Source organism: Podarcis erhardii (assembly GCF_964252035.2).
Source record: "Podarcis erhardii genome assembly, chromosome: 1".
Taxonomy (NCBI): domain Eukaryota; kingdom Metazoa; phylum Chordata; class Lepidosauria; order Squamata; family Lacertidae; genus Podarcis; species Podarcis erhardii.
This window is the reverse complement of record NC_138497.1, coordinates 80,385,275-80,401,980: the sequence shown is the minus strand read 5'-3', so window position 1 is coordinate 80,401,980 and position 16,706 is coordinate 80,385,275. Positions and strand designations below refer to the sequence as shown.

Below are 16,706 nucleotides of genomic sequence, written 5' to 3'. Positions count from 1 at the left end.
AGGCTCAATTGGCACTGGGCAAAAAACATTCCTCTTCACCCAGGTCTTGGGGCTGATTAAACAATCTATAGACTTTAAAATGTGCTGGGGGCTATTGGTTGTTCTGGTTGTTGTTGTTGTTATGTTCTGCATTTTGTGCTTTTATACTGTAAACCACCCTGTGATCTTCATGTGCAAGGTGATATATAAATTTAATAAATAATAATAGCATATATCTTGCCATTTAAATGTAGGTACTTTTTGCACCCAGGCTTTAGATTGTAAAATATTTTTTGGGTAGTTCTGAGTGGGAATTTAGACCGGGGTTTCACAGTACAGTGGTGCCTCGCAAGACGAAATTAATTCGTTCCGCAAGTTTTTTCGTCTTGCGAGTTTTTCGTCTTGCGAAGCACAGTTTCCCATAGGAATGCATTGAAAATCAATCAATGCGTTCCTATGGAAACCGCCTTCAGACCAGGTCCGGGGACAGTCTGTCCCCTGACCTCTTCTGAAGGCTGGGGGGGGGGACAAGGGCTTTTCTTCCCACCCCCAGCATTTTAAAAAAACCCGGGACAGCAGAGGACTTCTCCGCTGTCCCGGGGTTTTTTAAAATGCTGGCGGGCGGCAGCGAAGGCTTCGCTGCCGCCCGCCAGCATTTTAAGATCGCCCCGGACAGCGGACTTCTCCGCTGTCCCAGGGCGATTTTAAAGCCCCCGGGAAGGCAGGCAGGGGGGAGCAAAGACTTTCGCCCCCCGCCAGCCTTCAGAAGAGGTCCAGGACCTCTTCTGAAGGCCGGCGGGGGGCGAAAGTCTTTGCTCCCCCCCGCCTGCCTTCAAAAGCCGTCCGGGATAGCGGGAAGCGCTTCCCTGCTATCCCGGACTGCTTTTAAAATGCTGGTGGTGGGGAGCAAAGCCTTTCGGCCCCCGCCGGCCTTCCTGGACCTCTTCTGAAGGCCGGAGGGGGGGAAAGGCTTTGCTCCCCACCGCCAGCATTTAAAAGAGGTCCCCGGAGATTTCCCTATGGGCTTTCTTCTTGCGAAGCAAGCCCATAGGGAAATTTGTCTTGCGAAGCGCCTCAAAAAACGGAAAACCCTTTCGTCTAGCGGGTTTTCCGTCTTGCGAGGCATTCGTCTTGCGGGGTACCACTGTAAAAGCATCACACTATGGCCAACTGATTATACCAGCACAAGTCTGTTGCAAAGCAAGCACTGAGCTATAAGTGAAAACTGGCGTAATAATATTTTTGCTAGTTAAATCTCTATGGGTGTGGGTGTACTCTCAGCTCATCACAGGTTGATTAGCAGCCAGATGATTGCTTAAATAATACTCATGCAAAAATTATTGTATGTATACAAATGCAAGATTGTGCAGTAAACAGCACTTATGGTCTTAATTTTACTTGTAGAATGGATACAGCAAGCCGGAGGGGAAAATACATTGATTGTATCATATAAACAAAGAGAAAAATCTTCCCATACCTTTGGTCCTTTGAATCTTTATGTTCTGCAGGATAAAGCTGACAATACGTATCCTAAAACACAGAATTGAGAAATAGCAAGAACAGACTAAATTTACCAATGGACAGCAAATAAGAAGGGCAGCTATCCCGATCCATGTCAGGAAAGAAACTTACACATGATAATGCAGTTCTTAAAAGTAAAGGTCCTTTAAAAAGGCAGCAACTCTAATTTGTCCAGCACACACAGTGGAAAGAATAATATGTAGCACAAGCATGGATAGGATGCTCCATACTTAAGTGGTTATCAACCACTATCACTTTCAGCCCCTAATCCTTGACTATAAGGTTTCAGATAAAAGCCTACAATTGGCACAGTATTCTCCATGCCGACACAAACCTTCCTGAATGTTTACACAGAGTGATATGGAAAAAGTAATTGTAACCATGCGAAGAACAGCTCCATTCAACTGGAATGTTTCAAAATGTGCTTTGGCTAGTGCTGGAGTAGGTAAACTTTTTCAACCAAAGGGCTGTGTAATCTCATGAAGAATCTTCAGGGGCAGTGGGAGGTTGGCAGAGACAAAAATGTGTAGAGCAACAAGTGCAACTCTTACCTTTATACAGCAGGCTACAATCTAGCCATGCAAGAGTGTACACACAACTTCATCTAGGCCAGCAAGAAGCATCATCACAGTTCAAGAGCACATACTAGCCAAGCGAAAACACTGGAGGATGCATAGTGTAGAGTTGGTGAGGGGCACAGACTGAGGATGCCCAATGCCCTAATAAAAAGCACTGGCCCCTAGGCCTAACGTTTCTTTAGCTGACACATGTACAGTACTAGAGAGTGGGGTTAGGGGATATTTTTTACCTTGTTGTACTGATCACTTCCCAATAGTCTTCTTCCTGCACTCCAGATATTACTTCTGAATCGGTGTCAATATTCTTCAGAAGCCACTGGTACTTTCTGAACATTATACTTGGGGCGTGAACTCCATAAAAGAGCTTTTCATCTTTAATCATCTAAGCAATAGAGAGAATAGGGAGAATAAAGTGGAGGGAATAATGCATCATGGACTGTGAGAGGGACTGGACAGGTATGTTCCAATTGCTGCTTTATCAATGCAATACATGGGTCTCATTCGAAGAGGTGGTTCAACATCAAACAGCTGACTTCAAGGCACACTCCCAGAGCTGAAGGAGCTTGCTGTAATCATTTGGAGGAAGCTGTTTGGAGTCAAACTGCCTTGTCAAAGCAGAACATTTTTCCCTGAGCAGATACCTCCAGAGGGAGAAAAATATGCATTTGGAGGAAGCAGTTTTAATCCAAACATTTTCCTCCAAACAAAGTACCGGTATATGGGGTACAGCATGAGACTCTTAATCTCAGTCATGGGTCCGAGCCCCACGTTGAGCAAAAGAGTACTGCACTGCAGGGGGATGGACTAGATGACCACCAGTGCACCTTTCTATGATTCTGTCCCTCTATTTGGCTTCAAACCACTTCCTCTGCACAGGAGGAAATGCTCCATTTGGGGAAAGAGGAAACAGAGCATTTTTTCCTCTGCAGACAATCTCTATTTGAAGAAAGTGGTTTGAATCCAAACTGCTTGCTCCAAACAGAGAAAGTGAGCCCTGTTCTCCCAGCATTAATTCTATCCTCAGCAGGGTAGGGCTACAGGTCTCTTGCCAGGAAAGACCCCCAAATGCTGGCATCAGTTCCATAGCTAGAAAGGTTTTCAAGAACATGGTGCTGCCTTGTGCTTGGGAAAATGTAAATCTCACCTTGACAATGAACCCTTTCCTGTACAGTTCGTCCAGAAAACTTTTCTTCTTCTTATCTTTCTCGCTGTTGAAGCTGTGATCATCACAAACTAGGACAAAATCCCATTTGGTTGGGAACTAGTAAAAGAAAACAACAAATTGTATCAACTCGTAGAATGATGCAAAAGTTTTTCACTCCCACATATATACATGATCTGTAAATATTATTTCCCTTCCAGTAGACACTGAAAGATCATCTTCCCCATTAGCATACTTTCCATCTAACACACTCATCTCACATACATGACAGTCCTCCTGTCCTGCAGTCACACCTCCATTAATCTCTGCCATGGGAGAAAACTATAATTCCCCACAAGAACTACTTAGATCCAGTAGTGAGAGTTGCTTCACACATCTTGCATCAGCAAACCACTGTTTGCCACCAAGCATATACTTGCAGGGAGCTGTCAGGAACAAGCCCCATCTACTGAGCAACAGAATCATTTGGCCACCATAAGAAAAAAAAATTGGCCCCTCACCTAATCTTCTCCACACATCTCCATCCTATCTGCGAAGCTTAATAGTTTTAAAACACAGACGTGCTTTCAAATATGCAAGATTTAACATTCTGCCATCAGTCATACTTGAAGGTCGTTTCCATCGAATTCCGCTTGAGAAATTATTATATCCATGCAGAGACGGCAGCATTGAATCAGTAGTGTATGTACTGCTAGCTTGTTCTCTTTATAAAGATCTGCGTATGAGGTTATTACCCCTCTTCTATTATTTATACCAGCTCGTTTACTGCTACAGTGTCCTTCCTTCTTGCAGACCAAGATTACCAGGTGACAGCAAACACGGCAAAAAATTTAGCTGGGGCAATTAGAATAAGATCTACCATCTGACTAACCTGCTTAATGCCTGTTAAGAAAGCCCATTCATCCATATGTTTTATTTGTGGTCAAGGACAGTTATTAACTCTTTTACTTACATAGTTGTAAATCCTTAGAATGTATTTTGTTTAGCCAACCATCTAGCTATACACTGTATGTATTTTATTTCTTTGCTATGGCTTATGGCTGATGCAAGTAAAGATTTTATCTATCTACTTAGCAAGTGTACTTAAGTTTAATACATGTATTTAGAAATATACATTTATTCCAAACATACACTGCATTTTCACGTGCACATGTAAAACATATTATAGGTATGCTTTAAAAATGTTGTCTAAGTATTCCTGGGAATAAACAGGAGAGACAAAAGTGGTGTTAGTTCTCAGTCTCTGCGTAACATAATCTAAGCCCTCCATACTTCTCAGAAAGCATTTGATTTGTGACTGGGGCTTAATAAGGGGTTTTTATTGCTTTAAGAGATTTTTCTTACATTAAGCATTATTATTAAGCAGTGTGTTTTTAAGAAGAAAGAAAAGTTAAGGGAGGAGTTAATTTGCTGTTGCTTCAATGATGTGGTTTTTTTATATATAAAAAATTGGACCTGCCTTTTTGTTGCATTCCATCCAACTAATTTAGACTCTAAATTAAATAGAACTTATTTTTTACTGTAAATGTTGATGAGGGAGTCTCAGACAGTTATAGATTTGTTCAGCTAGGATATACTATACCCTGTATTCATAAACAATATAATTTATGGCTAGGTAGAATTTTAAAATGGATTCCTACAGCTACAAAGAGAAGAAAAGTATCATTATACTGGTGATTTTGTAAGTGCGTGGGCTCACAAATTGAGAGATTTGATACAATATTTGTGACAAAACTGAAAATGTTGTGTAATCATGATCAGCATTTTTCTTACACCTCAGATATTTGGGCAATTGACACGTATATATTGAGTGCACCTTCATTCACACATGAGCATGTTTAATTTTATGCCTCCTTAGGTTCTCCTCTGTCTCTGTCTGTCTGTCTCTCCTTCCATTTAGTTTTCTTTTCACGTGAAGCTACTGGAAGAAGTGGCCAGGATGCTGAACTTTTCTTCTACAGTCTCAATTATTATTTTTTCCTTCCTACTATCTATCTTGTATTGCTACGTCCCTATACTTTATTTTTCATGCTAGTAACTCATTTCTTACACAAAGCTAACAAATGTTCTGTAGTTGTCATACCAACTGTCATTTTCAGCTGTAAACAACTGTCTCCCAACTGTCAGTCTCCCTTTCCCGTTCCCCTCTCCCAGTTTCATCACTCACAAGGCTTAAAAGCTGTTTCTATCTTTCTAGTCCTATTAGAAGAGGCAAAATATAATTCCATGATAAATTTACAGGGTGAGAGCACTGACAGCTATTTTAACATCATAGAAAGGTGGCAAATAAATTGGACGAGGGTGACCCTCTCAAAAATTCAAGGAAAATTCAAGGTGAGAATTCAATATGGCCATCACTAAATAATAATTTTAACATAGTTTACCTTGCAGAAGTCTGATGAAGATGCATTTGAGTCTAAATAGGGGTAATATCTTTAGACAAGGAATCATTTTCAGTCAATGTAAAACATCCAGTGAGACTTCTATGCCTCTTAAACAGATTATTATACATAGATAGAATTGTTAATACATAAAACAGCCCAGAACATATTTCAGAAGAAATTTTGTTACAGTGAAAAAGAAACCTGAACATCATGTTTTAAAGATTCTTGAACTTAATTCAAAGCAATATGGATTTCTAACAGTATCAGCACATGTTACATAAAATAAAAATATGAAAGTTAAACATCTTATAACTATGTTAATATATAATCATTTTCATCAAACCAGAAAGGAATATTTTTCTGATCTTTAAAAATACCCATAACCATACCCAGCCATCTTCACTGCCATCCTCTGAGCTATTTCAATTTGTTCTACATCCTTCTTACAGTGCAGGTTCCAGAACTCTCAAGCCCGAGATTTGGTAGTAACCACTAATGATGCAGCAAATAAAGTTGGAGGAAATCAGAAGAAAGAAACTATGAAGGAAAAGATCTTTAAGAGAATTTTCATCATATTTTGTTATGAAAGCAATTCTCCAATCAAGATCTTGCAGATATGAAACAACAATCAATGAGAAATTCATTATCATGAGGCATGCAGTTGAAACTTGAGAGAAGAATTTCTGGCTGCCTCAAGGCGTGAGAGTAATGATTTCCAAATGCACAGGAACCTACCTTCATGAAGGAGGATACATTGCCATTAAAGTTCCGTATGTTGCTGGTGTTCAGCCTGCTGTGGAATTCCAAGTTCTCTTACACAATCACTGCAGCAGGTAATAATGTCTTGACATTCTAATCATTATAAAATCCAGATGATTTAATGTTTTTTGTGCACTCGTAACATATCTCCAGTTTTCAGTTTTGCCAGTTTAGCATCTATCAAAAATTCAGGAAAATTGCAGAAGTGCTGCCTTTCTGGTTTGATGAAAATCCATTGTATAGTTGAAATGTTATAAGTCACAATCAACTTACAGTCATAATTAACTGTATACATAGTGCATTGATAGTATCAGAAATTTCATTTTGCTTCCAGTTACATTCGTTTTCCATGCAAGCTATAAAGAGAATTTGCTGAATGCTGCTCTGGAGGTGAGGACTCAATTGATTCTAATTACAAGAAAGGAGATTCCAACTAGACTTCAGTAAGAATTTTCTGACAGTAAGAGCTGTTTGACATTGGAACGGTCTCCCACAGGAGGTGCTGGACTCTTTTCTAGAGGTTTCTAAGCATAAGTTGGATGGCCATCTGTCATGTATGCTTTATTTGAGATTCCTGCATTGCAGGGTGCTGGACTAGATGACATCTGAGGTCCCTTCCAACTCTACAATTCTATGGTTCTATGTCAGAATAATTTCTTTTGTAATTTACTTTACATACTAATTACCATACTAAAAGTACCATGAGGGAAGGCAGAAGTCTAGGCCAGAGAGCTCCTGCCTTCTGGTAGATTCTGAAGAGACCATCAACAATCTGAGAGAACTCTGCTGTTCAGTACTTTATAACTTCTATTTGTTTTTAGCATTTTAAAATTGTAAACCAGCTTGGATGGATTGGAAGAAATTTGTTCAGGACCACTTTATATTGACAGTGCTAATTAAAACATATGTACAACAATCTGTAAACATTCAAAACAAGTATTCAATGATCAGACTTCTGCAAGGGAAAATGTTTTTAAAACATTACTATTTGGTGGTGGCCATCTTGAGCTTTACATCTATCAAATTTTCCAAAGTTTTTTGGAAGGTCACTATTTTACATTTTCTCTCTCTCTCTACTGTTCAAAAGAATTGCAACAGCTGTCAGATATTTGTCCCAGTATAATGGTCCCAAGGGCTTTGCTTGTGTGTAGACCTCACTAGGAAGCAGGGGGTCTCCTTTCCATTTGCAGCTTTTACATACCTGGGGAGTCCTCAGAGTATGCAGAAACCCCTATTTTGTTTTTAGGTAACCATTTCACCGCCCTCTTAGACAACCAAGTTTGCAATGAGTAAGAAAAAGTTAGGGTTACTGAGAAAAAGGAATAAAACAGGTGAGAAATTTCAACTATAGTATTCCCATACTACTTCACCCCTCTACCAATAAATCACAACCATCCATTCCCTATGGATTCAGTTTTAAAAGTAATTTTTTTCATAAACATCTTTCTGATATTTGATCCATGTAAAAATTATTGTGGAGCAGATAACTGACATCTCAAACATTATTCTAACAGATATACAGTACCAAATCAGGATAAATGCCAAGGGGCTCAGAATACCCAAGTACTTTCATATATCCTGTTCACCCTTCTACTGAATTGGCAGGCTTGGCTAAGGTAAAGGATTTTAGGTACCATCTCCTAACTACCAGCGAACCTAACATCATTAATTCTGCTCAACACATAAAATTTCCACCTCTTTTTTTTTTCTTTTTAAAAGGAGGGGCAATTTGGTAACAATCAGGACTGACCCAAGACATTTTGTTGTCTGAGGCAAATCAGCAAATGGCACTCATTCCCCCATCCCAGCACCTCTCTGGCTGGAAATATATAAAAGAATAAATTGTTAGTAACCAGTATTATTAGTTTAGGACTGGGGTGAAAAACCTCTAGCCCTCCAGATGAAGTTTGATTGCTTCCCAACTCCCATTACTCCTAGCCAGCATGCCTGACCTCTGAGCAATATTTAAGATTACGATGAATAGGCCTTGTTCTGGATCTCCATTTTGAAAATAAAAATAAAAATTAAGGAACTTCAATCTGGGCTTTAAAAGGCTTCCGCTTGAAATGAAGGTCTATAACTTACTGATCTTAGAGCCTCGTGGTCTTCAAAGGGAGATAAAGGCATCAGCGCAATTTCATCCTAGAGAAAGAGATTTTAAAAGTTAAAAGATAGCTTTTCTTTTATGACCACAAAATGTCGTTGCACTTATCAAATCTTTGTTTTCCCATAATTCCTAAACCTTGTCAACTTTTTTTGCTGGCCTTGCTCCTGAAAATGTAATTGCTGCATTGCTAAGTTAAACAGCTAATTACAAGCAGTTTCACCTGTTAAGTATTTAGACAGAAGGTTGCTGTTAAAGGTGCAGGAGCAAAACCAATGAAGTGTTGATAATTCTAATACGAAATAAGTGCCAAAGCATAAGTATCATAAGAAGAATATGATTGGAGACAGGTACAGTGTAGTGGGATGTGGGTGGCCCTGTGCTCTAAACCACAGAGCCTAGGGCTTGGTGGTTCCTGCCCACCTAGCAGTTCGAAAGCACGTCAGAGTACAAGCAGACAAATGGGTACTGCTCCGGCGGGAAGGTAAACAGCATTTCTGTTTGCTGCTCTGGTTTGCCAGAAGCGGCTTAGTCATGCTGGCCACATGACCCGGAAGCTGTCTGCGGACAAATGCCGGCTCCCTCAGCCTATAGAGTGAGATGAGCGCCGCAACCCCAGAGTCATCCACGGCTGGACCTAATGGTCAGGGGCACCTTTACCTTTACCTTTACCGTATTGATCACTGCCTCTGTAAAGATAAGGCTTGAAATGAATGCATTAAGTTAAACTGCTGAGGCAGAAATCCAAGAAACAAAAAACTAAGGTGATTAATTTTTCCTACATTACCTATTGACAACAATAGTTTGATGCATTTATTTGCCCCAGACAAATATAGCATTGCCATAAAGTTACCATTTTCAGGATCTGAGCTAAATTGGGTTCAGAGTTTCAGGTTAATAAAGTTACAGATTAACCAAGTGAAGGTGATACTGTACTTATTCACTATCATACATTATCAGAGTATCTGTTATCAGAGTATAAATTATGTTCTATAAAAGTTCATTTTAACCAGTGAAACAAAAGTTCATTTTAACCAGTGAAACGAATCTGGTTCTCTTTAGCTTTTCTTGTCTGCCTGGGGGGATGAGGACTGAATCCTGCCCCTTACTTGTTGAACGTTATAAAGAATACAAGTTAAGTATTGCAAAAACTACTTGTAAGCGATTAAATCTGTACAGATGTCCATCAGCCAGACTTAAGCCTAATGAGGGCACAGCTAGCTTCGCTTCATTGCAGTACCAATGAGGGGCAATTCTTACATTCCTCCATTGTGAGAACTGTCCATTTCTGGGTTTATTCGAAGCTTCTCTTACTGTACAAGCAGTCAGCACACTGCTGGCCTTTGAACTTTTTTTTAACTGAAAGAAACATGAAAGAGGGCAGATAAAACAAGAACTGACAGAGAAAGAGACAGGAAGGAAGAAAAGACGGGAAATTTGAAGAAATAAAAAAGACAGGTACAAGCAAAATAGAGGTGCCTTGAAAAGAATAGAGGAGTAAGGGGGTGTCCCCCTCAGTTGTAACTAGGGAGAGGAGGGGTTATTGGGCTGTTTTATTATTATTATTATTATTATTATTATTATTATTAATTTTTAATTTTATATTGTGTTTTTATGTTGTAACCTGTAGGTATAGGTTGGTATACTCATTTAATAAATAAAATAAACCAATAAATATTTTACTTATACAAATAAAACATATAATTTTATTTAATAAATAAACCCTCGGTTAGAACTAGCCTATAGCTGAGTACATTACTGAGACTCCCTTTCCTTGCAATATGAAGCTAAGCCCCCACCCCAAATTACAATTTTTAGTATTTACCCTCTGTTACAAAATGACTATCCTGTAAAATAAGTTATAAAATATGTTTATATTTAGTGTTATAATATGCTAAGGATGAACAGAGGCTCTTCACAAAATGGCTCTCCAAAACTGTGTTGTTGCCTCAAACCCATGTATCATTTACTACACTGCTTTTCCTTCAACTTCTCTGATGCTTTCTACTCCTTGGCCTACGCAGTTCAATCTGCAAACCCTCACAGTCTGTTCTGCCTAGCAGGTCTCAATCTGAAGTCACTCTGAGATGTTGCTTTCTATTGGACCAAACTTTCTAGAAGTATAGTCATGGGATATGTGTCTTCAAGGATTTGTGGAGGACAAAACTTAACACAGGCAAATGGAAACAAAACTCCAGGAGTCCTGGCAACTGTTGTATGACACAGAGACATGTCCTAGGCCACAGCTGCTGTTTTAATTGAGAAAAGAAAACAGAAATGTTGGAGAAGGAAGGATTAAGGAGCCTGCACAAGGAGCTAAAAGGAGAGTCAGGGGTCTGTGCTACCTGGGCTATCAGGCCTAAGTTCTACTGAAGAGCTGGGCAGGAAGGAGCCACTTCAAGGCCTGTGAAGAACTGTAGCTGCTGGAGGCAACTTTTGGCAACTGGCTGCTGAACACTAAATCACACCTATTCACCTTTGGAAAGCTTATTGCTTGCTGGATAAGAAAAGCACAAAGCTTGTTTCATAAGGATGTTTAGAGGGGGACAGAGAGTAAAATTTGCTTACACTGCTTTCTTTTTACCCCTATGTTTGTTCAGTCACTTCAGTTCTTTTGTGTATCCTTTCAACTTAAAAGTTCTTTTTCTCATCCGTTTCCTTTTTTTAAAAAAACAACCTAGTTCCTTATTAAATCTCATATGCCCAATTGCACAGAACACTTACTTCACGCTGCACAAATATTTTTGACACTGCACAAAATGTGTCTAGTTGCATGTTAGAATAAACTCTGGTTCATTTATTCCTCTCTCTGCTTCCTTTTCTTTAACCAGTCACCGATCTGTAAGAGGATCAGTCTTTTTATGCCACCTATGCAACTTTTTTGGTGATGGACATTAAACATTGTCAAAAGCTTTTTGATAGTTTTCATTTGCATATTATTTGCTTACATGAACAAGTATGTATTCTCACTGTCTTCATTCTGGCCAAACTGAGAACCACCACACTACTGGGAAAGGTTAATGGGGCAGAGACCGGCAGCTGGGAGGAAGATGGATAGAGGCAGCAAGTCATTCACAGCCCTTATTCTCACTGTTAGTGAGCCTCTGTCTGGTTTTACATCTTCACACTCACATGGTTTTCTGCCCTATACTCCCCAACACACCTACACAGAAAAATTGAGAGATCTTATGTGTATGGAAGAGGGGGAAAGGGACCATTCAGACATGCAAGTTTGAAATGTTATAGCTCAGGCATAGTTAAGTTACCTAAGTGAGTACTGTTAGATTCTGTCACACTTGTGGGAGCTTCCAGGAATAGCAGGAATTGCTCCAACAAAGTCCATTGCTCAGCTCATTGCTTATATATCAAAGCAGGCCTGATGAATGCCAGAACCCCATATTCCTTGTTAAGTTATAACAAAAGTACATAGTCAACATAGCATCATATCATATACCAAGTGAATTCATTCTCCAAGTGCCTGGCCTTATGTAAACAAAATGACACGCTAGGAAATATCAGCAGGCTTGGGGAAATTTCAAGGTATAACCAAGTACACACACACACAAAAAACACCTTAAAGGAAAAACTCTAAGGGATGAACCCCACTCCCAAAATGCAGGCTAATGAAGATACGTATAGAATGGACATAGAACGTCGACTGATTGTTGCAGGTGGAGGGGGAATTGAATGAAGTGGTTCGAACAGCAGCATTCGACACTACAGCATTTGGATACATGCAGAAACAACACAAACATACCGTACATATCTCTAGTTACTTCCTTCTTAGTAGACATCATAACTCTGTGTGGATTTTCAAACACTGATTAGAATCTTGAGTATTGCCCAACAGTGAAACCAACCATTCAGCTGACAATACCAAAACCAGAAGAACATGTCTGGTCCACTAGATGCATACTGATAACTTCCGAGGAACTGATATCATAGCAACATTTTACTTTCAGTAAAGAAACACCTGTCAGCGTACTTATGCAAATGACACTTGATGTGTTTAGTATCTCTCACACAGTAATTATAGCATAGTGTGACATGTAGCTTACTCCACTGTGTATCAATGTTGGTTTTATTTTCTAAATTGGGCTACAAACTCTATCCTGGATGTCTCCTCTGTTGTTGCTTCTGATTATATGCAGGCTCTCCATTATCAGAACCAGCCCAAGTACTGAGGATCTGACAGCCTAGCAAAAGCAAGCAAGTATGGTAGAAATCTAACATTTGGGGGGGGTGTCAAAAGAAATTATTGTTACCAATGAATAACTGCACTGGATGTTTCAAAATATAGATTTCTACTGATTTATTTTCTAGTTTCTTCCATCATACAGGGCCAATTAGCATAGCATTTTAATGGTAAGCAGCAGGTGTTCGAGATCTGCTCTGGTCCCTAATTCAGGTCCTGTGTTTTTCAGAGCAGAAATGCTCTGCTCAAAAATAATTAAAGAAATAATTTTAAGGAAAATTTTGTTACACAATAAGAGGTTGTTAAATCCTCCTGAGCATTTCACTAACCCAGTAATTCAGCTGTTTTTTTCCAGCTAGAAAACCTTCACAACCAAAGAGAAGGGGCAGAGTTGTAAAAATCCACTAATGATGTTGTCCTATCTCTTGTTTCGGTTCAGCCAGTTTCATACACTTCATTGAGACAAATATGTGAGGCAGGATGGATGAGAATGCTTGTACATACTACCCAAGCATGAGCCAAAAATAAAGGAGCCAGCTGACATGTAGCTTCATCCTGCTCTATTAAGAGACAATAGAGGCTGTATTTGCACATCACATTAAACCATAGTCAATGTTTAATGTGAACAAGCAGTATGCTACAGTGCATTGCTAAAAATCTCTGCTTTGCAACAGACCACAGTCCTTGGCTTGTTGACGCATCCAAATCTGTCTTTGTGCTTTGTTTCCCCAAACAAGTCACAAGTGGTAAGCAGAGATCTCTTGGCTGTTGGTAGTGATTTGTCTGAAGAAAAATAAACCATGAGCCCAGATCTAGACAACATGGCAAGCCAAGGTTTATGTCATGTTGCTCTCAGTGTGACCATGGGCAGGGAAGATACAAAGAGAGGACTTTTGAGCTATATGCACGAACAGCCTGCTTATTTGTGTCAAACCAACAGTTAGTTAAACCAACGGTTGACAAAACATTATGTGTTAACATGATGTGCAAATCAGGCCAGTGAGGCATACGTTCATATATTTTAATGCCTATCTATGCATAACCCGTAGGCATCACTATGCCTTTGAATTAATTTTCAATATGAGGGATATTCCATAATTAGATAACCTGTTTTCCTCCAGAAGAATTGGGAAGTATGAGCAAGAAAGTTTAGTAAATCTAATGTGTAAGAAAGATCCGGGATAGGGTAATGATATGCCCATGTCTTGTAGTCACCATCTGTCAGTGACTGAGTGAGCCAGCAGTAAATCACCCAAGCCAGTTGGAGTTAACTCTTTATTAGCAAAAACAGGACCTGCGCAGAATGTCAGTCCTAATGAGCACAGCAACTCCTCTCCAGCAGGTCTTGCCCCTTAAAGCAGTTGCTGAGACTGTAGGTCCCCGCCTCCTCCACAGCTTCCTAACCACCCCCTTCAGGGTTCTTCCTAAGCAATCTGAGACTATGCCTGTGTGTCTGCCTTTGCTCTTTATGCCTCTTCTGGTTCTGGGAGACCGGGGGGGTGGGGGTGGGGAGCTTGGTGTCCAACCAGTCCCTTACAGGCATTCTTACATTCTTAGTGCATTTTTCGCTTCAAGTTGAGCTTGGATGAGCTGCTAAAAGACTGAGGTTATGAAGCCACAATGGTTTAGGTTGGCAGGGTAGGTTAGGAACAGTTTGTATTAATGCTTAGATAAATTGGCTTTGTGACTTGTTATCACCTTAGCTCTTCATCTGACTCTATCTTCTTTTTGGGACTAAATAAATATTCCCCTGTAACTCAGATACAAATGTGCTCAAGAGCTGCTCAGGTGCATGAGAATCACCCAGATTCAAATCATCACGCACAGTTAGGGTTCAGTGTTGCTTTGTTTAGGCATATAAACACAAAATATTGAGCAAGAGACGGGCAGCTCCTTGATCCGCATCCAAGTTGCCTCTATTGGTTAATCTGAAATTTTATCCTAATTAATTGCTCCAAGTATTATTTAAGGACATTTAATGGCACTTAAGGACATTTTCAGATAGGGCGTTTGTCATCTGGGAACTGGAAGGATTCAAGTAGTACTCAAAGGAGTAGAACAGGGACAGTTAACAAGTCCAGGGGAAGCTTAAAGGGTAGGTACAGACATTGCTTCTGCATAAAGAAGTTCCACAAACCACTGCATTGTCTAATCAGGTAATCTCTTGCCCTAGCCATCCTGTAACACAGAATGCTGCTTCCCAAAATGTTCCCCAAGGAAAGGTAATGGTTTTTAATCATTGGACTGGAGTGGTTTCTTGGTTCCTTATTTTGTGGTCGGAGCAGCATCAGCATCCAAACTTCAGTGCTACAGGCTGCGTACAACTTAAAAGGCAGCTAGGTCGTTCTTTTTTTCAATTCAAATTGAAGCTGGATGCGGGGAGTGGGGGACACACATCAGAATGTAGTGGAAGCACACTAGTGGATGCAGAGTAAATGGGGGAAGGTGTACATGGTGGGGACATGGAACAAATAATAAGGAAGGAAGAACCAACTACAGCCTTCTCCCCCCCCCCCTCTGCCCATGCTCAGCAGACTGTATGCCACCACCCTTGCCTTAGGAGGTATGAAACTCTTGGGAAACTTTTATTGCAGTGCTAGATAAGCTTATTTAACATAAATTACCCAACTGTCAGTTAGCTACTTAAGCTAAACAACAAAACAAGTAGCTGTTTAAATATTGTTGTATCCATTGCAGTTAAGGCTACAGTGCCATACCAACTTACTTGAGAGTAAGGACCCCCTCCTGAACTGAGTGGCAGTTGCTTCACAGGATCCGGCTGCACACCAATATAAACACACCCTTATACTTTCAGTATCGAAGTTAATTTGGGGGGAAAGTGCACTTTGCAAAAATGGATGACATAAAACTGTTCCCAAATGGAAACCCAATTCTTCTACATAGCTCAGTCAGCAGAGCAAGAGATTTTTCTGTCCGGCCGCCCTTGGCCACACCACCTTACAGGTGCTCCCGGCAGCCCTCGCTCGATCCTCGCACGAAAGGACCGCGCCAGTTTTCTCCTTCCCTCGAAGGCGACTGGGCAGACCAGCAGCGTTCATAAAGGCAAGAGCCGAAGCGGCTGGACCGCGTGAAAGCTACCGGAACAGTTTGAAAAAGGCGGGCTCTCTGGGGGGCTTTGCATATGCGCTTTTCTTTTTCCTCTTACCTGCATGGTGGAAATAAGCAAGTGCTTCTCTCCCCTTCCCCCGTGCAGCAAGATCAAGACAAGATCTCTCCTTGCTAGAACTCAGCTCGACCCCGCAGCATGAGAGGAACAATCCGCAGGGACCCCCAGGACGCTTCGTTTAGGTCTCTCCACTCCTGTGTGTCGTCGTCTCTGGTTTCAGAGAGTCCCCGCGGCTCTGGGAGTGCGGACTTCCGCGTGAGGTTGCCTGGCTGCGCCGCGATTCTCTCCTTTCCCGATGAGAGGGAGCCGCCTGTCGGGTTTTGCCACAGGCAGGAAAGAGGAGGAGGAAGCGAGCGTGCCCTCTCCGCCCCCTCCGCCTTACCTGGGCACCACAAGTGGCTGGGGAGGGACAAAGCAGGCACTTCCCGCCATTGATGTGTCAGACTGATACTGCTGTGGCAGCTGAAAAGCCACAATGGTTTTCTTCCGTGTGTTTGTGTGTTTAGAGAACCAGAATCACCCAAGTCCCAGCTAATTCAATAAGCAGAATTTCAGAACTGAAGTATAATGGGTGGTGGTGATAATAATTATTATTAATTATTATTAGTAGTAGTAGTAGTAGTAGTATACTTTATAAGTTGCATTTATATCTTACGTTCTTCTCCAAGAAGCTCAAAGTGGTGTACATGGTTCTTCCCCTGCTCATTTAATCCCCACAATAACCTTGTGAGGTAGGTTAAGATGAGAGGCAGTGACTGGACCAAGGTCACCCAGAGAAGTTCATGGCTGAGTAGGGTTTTGAACCATAGTTTTGCACATCCTAGCGCAACACTCTCTAACCACCATACCACCACTGGCGGTGAAAGCTGCAGTTTCTACTGGACCCCTATTGACTTT

The 16,706-nt window shown here is 40.8% G+C and overlaps 1 protein-coding gene across 2 annotated transcripts in view; it reads right to left on the bottom strand.

Moving 5' to 3' along the window:
• Window positions 1-16,150, bottom strand: part of ANO9 (anoctamin 9) — a 44,224-nt gene extending 28,074 nt beyond the window's left edge. Inside the window, exons 1-6 of one of the 2 annotated variants that reach the window (XM_081875409.1) lie at window positions 15,849-16,150; window positions 8,469-8,525; window positions 5,625-5,656; window positions 3,223-3,339; window positions 2,309-2,460; window positions 1,457-1,509 (exon numbers count right to left, since the gene is read on the bottom strand). In XM_081875409.1, coding sequence (XP_081731535.1) covers window positions 1,457-1,509; window positions 2,309-2,460 — 205 coding nt within the window. In that variant the 5' untranslated portion in view covers window positions 3,223-3,339; window positions 5,625-5,656; window positions 8,469-8,525; window positions 15,849-16,150. The remainder of the gene's footprint in view (window positions 1-1,456; window positions 1,510-2,308; window positions 2,461-3,222; window positions 3,340-5,624; window positions 5,657-8,468; window positions 8,526-15,848) is intronic. The other variant, XM_081875408.1, reaches the window with a different exon arrangement.
• Window positions 16,151-16,706: the final 556 nt, after the last annotated feature.